At 52.5% G+C, this 9,841-nt stretch overlaps 1 protein-coding gene across 1 annotated transcript in view; it reads left to right on the top strand.

Annotated features, from left to right (window-relative positions):
• The window catches only part of LOC126266717 (uncharacterized), a 252,508-nt gene extending 242,990 nt beyond the window's left edge, over positions 1-9,518 (top strand). The window contains exon 12 of the mRNA XM_049971187.1: positions 8,181-9,518. Within this exon, the coding sequence (XP_049827144.1) occupies positions 8,181-9,427 (1,247 nt within the window). The 3' untranslated portion in view covers positions 9,428-9,518. The remainder of the gene's footprint in view (positions 1-8,180) is intronic.
• Positions 9,519-9,841: the final 323 nt, after the last annotated feature.

The raw sequence follows: 9,841 nt of genomic DNA on the forward strand, positions 1-9,841 counted from the left end.
CTTAATAGTGTTGATCCATTGTGCATTCCAGAATGACGAGATCGCCCAGGGAATACCACAAAAATATTCCTCAGACCATAATGCTCCGTACTCCAGCCTTGACATTTCCGACGATTGTTGCAGAGCCGCACCGCCAACAGCCATCTGTCCGATGGAGCATAAAATGTGATTCACCTGAAAAGACCACCTGTTGCCACTCTGTGGACGTCCATTTGCGGTCCTGGCATGCTAGAAGAGAAACTGAATGAGATGGATTTGAGATTTATATAGTGTAGGATAGAATGCGAGGAAAGTAGTGCAGTCAACAGACTGAAGGAGTTGGAATGGTGGAGGTGGTTTGGGCATATCGGCAGTGAAGAGGATATAAAGCTCAAAGGAGAGGACGAAGCCTTGGGCACAACTGTATTGGGATGGAAGGTAAGGAAACTGATATTGTTACGAGTGGCAAAAGGATATGCGTTTAGATAGGAATGATGTGATACACTCTAAGTGTGTAAGTCTGGAGTCTGAAAAGGAGACCAGGGTGGTACACACAGCTATAGGCTTTCCGTTGGTTGAAAGAGACAAGAATAGCAGTATCATGGATGTTGAGCTGGCGGAATAGGCGAAAAGTGGGTTGGAGGAGCTGGTCATCAAAGGAGAAGGTGAGATGGAAGCCACTGTGGTTAAGGGGAAGGAAGTGGTGTTGGTTCAGGTTTTAAGGACGTCTTGGGAGAGGGTGGAGTCGAAGACGTTCCTAAAAAGTGAGGCGAGTGAGATGAGTTGAAAGAGAGAAGTATCAATACGGGGTTGTGAGAGATCAGGAAAAGTAGGATTTTGGAGGTTTTCCACAGTTCAGTGGACAGGGTACTAGCGTCAATACGTAAATCGTGACTCCGGGAATGTGTGTTTTTCATGTGAAGTACTTATTACGTCATGCGTTTTGAGTCGTGTATTTAACTCTGTGTGTAGTATGCTGTCCAAGTGTTGGAAGCTGGAACCGGTGGATGGTCGGGAACAGGGAGTTGTGAAAGTGAGGATCGTTGGGGATGGAGAAGATGTTGCAGAGATGGGATGTAAAGTGGTCAGCTTTGTTCAGGTTGTGAGGTAAGGGATTATCATTGTGGAGGTGGGGGGGTAGTGAGGAATGGAATTACTTCCAGTGGGTCGATGGTGCACTTTCCGGATACTTGGAAGAGTTAATGGGAAGTCTGGTGCACGATTGTCGCCAATCCAGGCGTCTTTTTTTTTTTTTTTTTTTTTGCATTTACGGTCTGATTTGTCTGAGTATTTGCGGGGTGTGTGTTAGTATATCTAGGACACAAGTCCCTAGGCGGAAGCGGTAGAAGCGACGGGAATATAGGAGAAAGAGTGCTGCTTGTGGGGGAGGGTGGGATGGTGACGATTTACGGTCTTGGTAGAAAGGTGGGTGGATGTAGCATTCGACAAGGTGTGCTGCAGGAAGGGTATGGCATGACGGATTCGGTTAGGTTGATGGAAGCTCACAGGGAAGCTTGCAGTCTGCAGTCGGCACATATCAAAGTCGTGATCCCAATATACAGGGTGGTTATAACTGAACTTTGAGCCAGTGTAAACGGAAAGCTATTTACAATATGGGTATCCAACATTATACGAATCATGTTCCGACTGTGCACTGCAGGATTTGCATTATTAGTGCCAAGACTTCCTGTTAGGCGCCGGTATTTGTACGATGATGTAGGAATGAAACTCAAGCGTCAGTATGCAATACAGTTGCAGACAGTCAACCTGGAAGTGGACAAGGTGTGCAGGGCTTTACTCATGAAGCTGCTTTATCAAAGCAGAGGCAACAGTGCTGCTGCTCTTCATGAGTAACGATGTACTGAAGGAATATGTAGAGGTCCTCTTCCTGACCTGTTGACGAAGAACATTATTCAGCAGTTCGAATTAACTGGTGACTTGGGAATCGCTCCTGAGAGAGGCTGACGGCCAATTGCGCCACCAATTGTTGAAGAAGTTACTGTTGCCATGGCTGAGAGTGCTGGACACAATGTGCGATTTTCATGTAGGGCACGAACTGTGTCATGGCAGCTGAACATTTCATGGGCCAACATTGTTACAGGCCGCATTGGAAAAAACTACAGTGCGGTTCTAGGCCATCGAGGGTGCAATTTGATCGTCACATTGAGCAATGATTGTAGCCTGGATCGTAAGCATGGTACCCAATATCAAACGTCACCCTCCCATGTGGAAATTAAAATGTATGTCTTTCTATGGTTTATTCTTTATTTGTATTGCACATGTTCTTCCAAATGTATACACTAAATTTCCACAGAGGCCCACTCAAGGAGCGAAGTTTATTTAGTTGGTTGTTTGGTTTAGAGGCGGGAGAAGGGACCAAACTTCGAGGTCATCGATCCCTTGGTCCTAATAAAACAATGCCACAAGTGTGGGAATAAAACGGACGAAACATATAACACAAAACGGTAAGAAAGGAAAGGCCACAAGAGCGAAGGGAAGGCAACGAACACTAAAAGGAACAAAAGAGGACAAGAAAACAACAGAGAGGCGCTAGAAACAGAAGAGAGTAAAAGAAGAAAGCAGACTACAGTGGCTGGCCGACCACAAGAATAAAAAAGCTAGCCACTCTACAACACATTGAAACCTCCATCCTAAAAGCACTAGCGTGGAGGACACTCAGTGACAAAGGACATTCGCTAAAACCTACATAGAAATATAAAACCCACTCTCACGGATAAAAAGTAAAACTAAAGCTGCTGTGGAGGCATTGTAGCCCAACACCGAAGGCAGGGTACTCGGAAAGTTAAAAGTCTGCCGCACAGCGGCTAAAAGTAGGCAGTACAGCAAGAGGTGGACGACTGTCATTTGGAAGCCACAGCGACACTGAGGTGGGTCCTCACGACGGAGTAGGTAACCATGCGTTGGCCACATATGGCCAATGCAGAGCCGGCAGAGGACAGCTGATTCCCTGCATGGAAGACTTCCACACATTCATAGTCTCCTTAATGACATACAGTTTGTTGTGTGTGCTGTTATGGCATCCCGTCTCCCAAAGCCGGAAAACCCTGCGGTGTAAGACAGAACGCAGGCCAACTTCGGAGAGGCCTACCTCCAGAAGCGGTTTTCGCATCAACTGTTTGGCCAGCCTGTTGGCAAGCTCGTTGCCGGGGATTCCGACGTGTCCTGGGGTCCACACAAACACTACGGAATGGTGGCACTGTTTCAGGGCACAGATGGACTCCTGAATGGACGCTACCAGTGGGTGGCGAGGGTAGCACTGGTCGACAGCTTGCAGGCTGCTCAAGGAGTCAGTACATAGGAAAAATGACTCGCCAGGGCAAGAGCGGATGTACTCAAGAGCACGAGATATGGCCAGCAGCTCTGCAGTAAAAACACTGCAGTCAACTGGCAAGGAGTGCTGCTGAATATGTCCTCCATGAACACATACGAAGCCTACGTAACCATCAGCCATCGAGCCGTCGGTGTAAACCGCTTCAGAGCCCCGGAACACGTCAATAATCTAGAGGAATTGACAGCGGAGAGCGGCGGGGTTAACGGAGTCCTTAGGGCCATGCAGAAGGTCCAGACGAAGCTATGGACGAGGCGTACACCACGGAGGTGTATGTGAACGGACCGCAAGTAGAGGTGGTAAAGGAAAGGACTCAAATTCGGAGGGAAGGGACCGCAATCGTTAGCTCCGATCTGGGCCGCCGATGTGGGAGATGGACTGCCACGGGCGGGAATAGGAAACGGTAATTCGGATGTTCAGGGGAACTATGAATGTGTGCTGTGTAAATGGCGAGCAGTTGCGCGCGCCTGATCTGCAGTGGAGGGACACCAGCCTCCACCAGTACGCTCCTGTCACTAACCGAAGCCCACAGTAGTGCACAGGGTCGAGTAAACACAATGCCGAAGGCGCTGCCGAACCATAAACCACACTCCCATAGTCGATTCGGGATTGGACAAGGGCTCTGTAGAGCTGCAGCAGCGTACAGCGATCTGCACCCCAATTGGTGTTGCTCAGGCAATGGAGGGCATTGATGTGCTTTCAGCACTACTGCTCAAGCTGACGAAAATGAGGGAGCTACGTCAATAGAACGTCGAAAACCAGTCCTAGGAATTGATATGTCTCCACTACAGTGAGTGAATTGGATCATAATTAAGGTAAAGTGCGGGTTCCGGATGAACGGTACGACGCCGACAGAAGTGCATGACACACGACTTTGCGGCTGAAAACTGGAAGCTGTGGGATAGAGCTCATGACAGTGCCTTGTGGATGACTCCCTAGAGGCGCCGCTCAGCAACAACAGTTCTGGAGCAGCAGTACGAAATGCAGAAATCGTCGGCATACAGAGAAGGTGAGACGGAGGGCCTGACAGCTGCTACTAGATCGTTAATGGCCACTAAAAATAGAGAGACACTCAATACAGAGCCCTGCGGGACTCCATTCTCCTCGATATGGATGGAACTATGGGAGTCACCAACTTGGACATGGAAAGTACGAAGCGACAGGAAGTCTTGGATAAAAATCGAGAGTGGTCCCCGGAGACCCAACTCATACACTGTGGCAAGGATATGATGTCACTAGGTCGTGTCGTATGCTTTACGTAAGTCAAAATAGACGGCAATCCGGTGCTGCCGTCTGGAAAAGGCTGTTCGGATGGCAGACTCGATGGTCAGAAAGTTATCAGTAATAGAGCGACTCTGGCGGAAGCTGCCCTGACACGGGGTTAGCAAGCCACGTGAGTCCATAACCCGACCCAACCGCCGACATACCATACGTTCCAGCAGCTTACAAAGAACGTTGGTGAGGCTGATGGGCCGATAGCTATCCACATCAAGCGGGTTTTTACTGGGTTTACGCATTGGAATGATGGTTCTCTCCCGCAATTGCGATGGAAAGACACCATCGCACCAGATCCGGATGAAGATGACGAGAAAATATCGCTTTTAATCAGGTGAGAGATGTTTAATCATCTGACTGTGGATGCGGACAGGCCCAGGAGCTGTGTCGGGGCAATGTGCAAGGACACTGAGGAGCTCCCACTCTGTAAATGGTGCGTTATATGATTCACTGCAGCGTGTAGTGGATGAAAGGACGTTCCCATCCAGCCGCCGTTTGAGTGTGCGAAAGGCTGGGGGGTAATTCTCCGACGCAGAGGCTCGAGCAAAGTGCTCAGCAATCGTGATTGCGTCGGTACATAACTCGCCATTTATGGTAACTCCAGGGACAGCTGTTGGGGCCTTGTACCTGTAAACACGTTTGATCTTTGCCCAGACTTGGGATGGTGACGTATGGCACCCAGTGGTCGAGACGTATCTCTCCCAACACGCTTGCTTCCGTCGTTTGATAAGGTAGCGAACAAGGGCACGGAGCCGTTTAAAGGCTATGAGGTGCTCCAGGGAAGGGTGCCGCTAATGCCACTGTCGATCACGTCCGACGCTCGTTAACTGATTCCGGCGACCACGAAGGGACTGCCTTACGCCTTGGGCACCCTAAGGAGCGAGGGATCGCGTCTCCTGCCGCGGAAACAATTGTGATAGTCACCTGCGCAAACATCACATCGATGTTACCTTGTTGGGGATATTCAGTGGCGACAGCAGAGGTGAAAGTTCCCCAGTCCGCCTTGTTCAAAGCCCATCTGGGCGAAGTTGATTTACAATCACCCTAAACATATAAGATTCACAAAAACTGCGCCATGATTACATCAGAACGGAATTAATTATCAGATGGTAGGTATTTAAAATGCCAACTGCCTTGCGACAGCTGCGACACTACTTCCCATCATACACTGAAGTTAAGCACAGTCGGACTCGGCTAGTACTCGACTGGGTGACTGCCAAAGTCTTCCGGGAGCTGTTGGTAAGTGGGGTGCACTCAGCTTGTGTGAGGTCAATTGAGGAGGTAGTTGACTGAGAATTGCAGCTCCAGTCACGGCCGGGAGAGCGGTGTGCTGAGCACGTGCCCCTCCATATCCGCTTCAAGTTACGCCTATAGGCCTAGGAAGACGTGTCAGTCAGTCCATACAGTAGGGCTTTGTTCAGACAGAATTAGTTCAGTTTAGATATTTAAAACAACGTGTAAACCAAAAAGTGTAATTTCTGTATTTTGAATAAATGAAATCTGATACAGACATTGTGCGAATCTAATACTAGAATTGTTTCCCGGCGATTGGATATTCGGGAATCCAGTCGGATGTTCACGTCGTTCTCACACGAAATTTCAACAGCGTGCCTCACTGTCTTCCTCAGGTGCTACCTGAGACTGGTCCTTGGGTCGATCGAATACAGTATTTGTGCCTCGAAGGAGCTGGGCGTTCCCTAATCGGTCCGAGCGCAGTCGAGTGTTCCGTCTGTGGTCCGCGCCCACCAGAGTCGGCTTCAAGGGACCCCTCCAGACGCGGATGTTCTGACTGCCGTCCGCGCCCATTTTGGCCGTCCTCAACGGTTGCGGTCGTCATCTCAGGCGTGTCAGACCTGACCTGAGATGTCTCATGACTGTTACTATGATTTCCACTTCTGTTTCGTGCTGGGCGCTCCATAATCGGTCCGCGCCGCGTCGTGTGTTTCGTCTGCGGTCCGTGCCCGCCATTCGCGGCTACATTGACATATCCAAGATGTCACTAGAATTATTGCTAATAGCAATAGGTCGTCCACTGTAGTTAGGGTGGCAGCAACCTGCGGTCGAGTTCAGCAAAGGCGATACTGAAGCAAGAGCACAGTGGGCTGTGGGGAAGATGGCGAGCGTGTGTTGGCTGTCCTCCGTGCAGGGCAAATTGTTACAAATAATATACAACACTGGCCATTAAAATTGCTACTCCACGAAGATGACGTACTACAGACAAGAAATTTAACTGTGATATGCAAATGATTAGGTTTTCAGAGCATTCACACAAGGTTGGCGCCGGTGGCGACACCTACAACGAGCTGACATGAGGAAAGTTTCCAACCGATTCCTCATATACAAACAGCAGTTGACCGGCGTTGCCTGGTGAAACGTTGTTGTGATGCCTTGTGTAAGGAGGAGAAATGCGTACCATCACGTTTCCAACTTTGATAAAGGTCGGATTGTAGCTTATCGCGATTGCGGTTTATCGTATTGCGACACTGCTGCGTTGGTCGAGATGCGATGACTGTTAGTAGAATATGGAATCGGTGGGTTCAGGAGGGTAATACGGAAAGCCGTGCTGGATCCCAATGGCCTCGTATCACAAGCAGTCGAGATGACAGGAAGCTTACCGCATGGGTGCAACCGATAGTGCAGCCACATCTCGATCCCTGAGTCAACAGATGGAGACGTTTGCAAGACAACAACCATCTGCACGAACAGTTCGACGACGTTTGCAGCAGCATGGACTATCAGCTCGGAGACCATGGCTGCGGTTACCCTTGACGCTGCATCACAGACAGGAGCGCCTGCGATGGTGTACTCAACGACGAACGTGGGTGCACGAATGGCGATTTTCGTTTTTTCGGATGAATCCAGGTTCTGCTCACAGCATCACGATGGTCGCATCCGTGTTTGGCGACATCGCGGTAAACGCAGATTGGCGTATCACCCGGCGTGGTGGCATGGGGTGCCATTGCTTACACGTCTCGGTCACCTCTTGTTCTCATTGACTACACTTTGAACAGTGGACGTTACATTTCAGATGTGTTACGACCGGTGGCTCTGCGCTTCATTCGATGCCTGAGAAACCCTGCATTCCAGCAGCATAATGCACGACCGCACGTTGCAGGTCCTGTATGGGCCTTTCATGACACGTAAAATGTGCGACTGCTGCCCTGGCCAGCACATTCTCCAGATCTCTCACCAATTGAAACCGTCTGGTCAATGGTGGCCGAGCAACTGGCTCGTCACAATACGCCAGTCACTACTCTTGATGAACTGTGGTATCGTGTTGGAGATGCATGGGTAGCTGTACCTGTGCACGCCATCCAAGCTCTGTTTGACTCAATGTCCAGGTGTATCAAGGCCGTTATTACGGCCAGAGGTTATTATTCTGGGTACTGATATCGCAGCATCTATGCACCCACATTGCGTGAAAATGTATTCTAATGTCAGTTCCAGTGTAACATATTTGTCCAATGAATACCCATTTGTTGTCTGCATATCTTCTTGGTGTAGAAAATTTATTGACCAGTAGTGTATTTTGTTTTATTGTGGTGATACATTTTGATAATAAATGTTCTGCACTCAGCACTACCGCAGCAGCAGCAGAAGCAGCCGCCACAAGAAACAGCTCTGCAGAACAGGGAGCCGCAGGCTGCAGCTTCTGACGTGAGAGGGAGGGAGAGGGCGGAGGAAGAGGACGAGAGGGAGGACGAGGAGGCGCAGTTGCGCGCCGCGGCGGAGGCGGCCCGCCGGCGCCGGGTCGCCATGGCGTCGCGCCAGGCGTCGCTGGAGGAGGAGGCGGCGATGCGGCAGGCCGTGTCCAGCCACTACGGCGAGCTCATCAGCGACCTGGCGTCGCGGCGCTCGCTGCGCCCGCGCGCCTACGCCGCGCTGCTCGACGCCGACCAGCTCAAGGCCGCCGCCGACGAGGCAGAGCGCCGCCAGGCGTCTCCCGTCCCGGAAGAGGACGCCGCCGAGACCGGGGAGAACGGCGCGGAGGACGAGGCGCCGCCCGAGCACGAGCTGAAGGGCATCCTCAAGAGCGCCAAGGCGGCAGAGCCCGCCGCTCCGGCTGTGGCGAGGTCGCCGCCGCGGCGGACGTCCTCCGAGGAGAGCGAGCCGCCCGAGGAGGAGGAGGAGGGCAGGGAGGAGGAGGAGGTGCAGCAGAGGTTCCGCGAGGACACGCCGGTGGTGCGCGAGCGGCTGCGCTCGCTGGGCCGGTCGCCGCTGCTGCTGCACCAGCTGGGCCGCAGCCGCTCCTCCGAGGACAGCTGCAGCTACGACGACGAGGAGGACGCGGGCCCGGCGACGGTGCCGGCGCGCTACCACCTGCTGGGGGAGGAGGAGGGCGGCCCCGCGCCGGCGCCCATGCACCGCGACGACGGCGCGCCGCTGCGCATCCCGGTGCGCGCGCTCGCGCGCTCCTCGTCGCGGGAGGAGTCGGACGACGCCGACCCGGAGCGCGTGTACCGCGAGCGGCTGGAGCAGCTGCGGCGCGAGCAGCGCGAGTGGGAGGCGCGCCGCCGCCGCGAGGAGCAGCTGTGGCAGCTGCGCCGCCGCCAGCTGCAGCTGCTGCAGCCGCAGGCGCAGCCGCAGCCGCAGCCGCCCGAGGCGGTGCGCCGGCGCGTGCGCTCGTGGCTCGAGTTCCTGAGCGACGCGGCGCTGCTGGCCGTCGCCTGCTGGCTCTACCTGTTCGTGGACGAGCTGCTGGTGGTGCCGCTGCTCGTGTTCCTCGTCTACGGCCAGCTCAGCGCCGCCGTCCGCCGCCGGCTGCCGCGCCTGCCGCGGCTCCCATTCCGCCGCCGGCAGCCCGCGCCGCCTCAGGACCAGTAGCTCTCCTACAGACCGACACCTCTGTCCGACGTGTGCCGGGATCCAGAGTTCTGAATACGCCCTACATTCGTCAAGATGGTTCACGGTTGTCGAACTTTTTGGGGCCACTTGTTGACCTGTCATCTGTTGGCTATCACCACTGGATCTCCCTCCGAGGTTTGCCGAGCGATTCGTCAGACGTTTCACCAGGCACACTCAAAGAATCGACCTCCACTGCTACTTTTGTATGTTCGTCCTTTTAGAAGGAGATCACTGGGACGATAGCCGTTTACTGTCGCGACAAAAAATAAAACACCTACAGCCATCCTTATGATTTCAATTTATACTGGAACAAATAAGCCCTCGGTCACAAATATTAAGTCAAAATTGACCTGGTTTCTGCGCTACTATGAGCGTCGTCTTCAGAATTAGACT

Source organism: Schistocerca gregaria, chromosome 4 (assembly GCF_023897955.1).
Source record: "Schistocerca gregaria isolate iqSchGreg1 chromosome 4, iqSchGreg1.2, whole genome shotgun sequence".
Taxonomy (NCBI): Eukaryota; Metazoa; Arthropoda; class Insecta; order Orthoptera; family Acrididae; genus Schistocerca; species Schistocerca gregaria.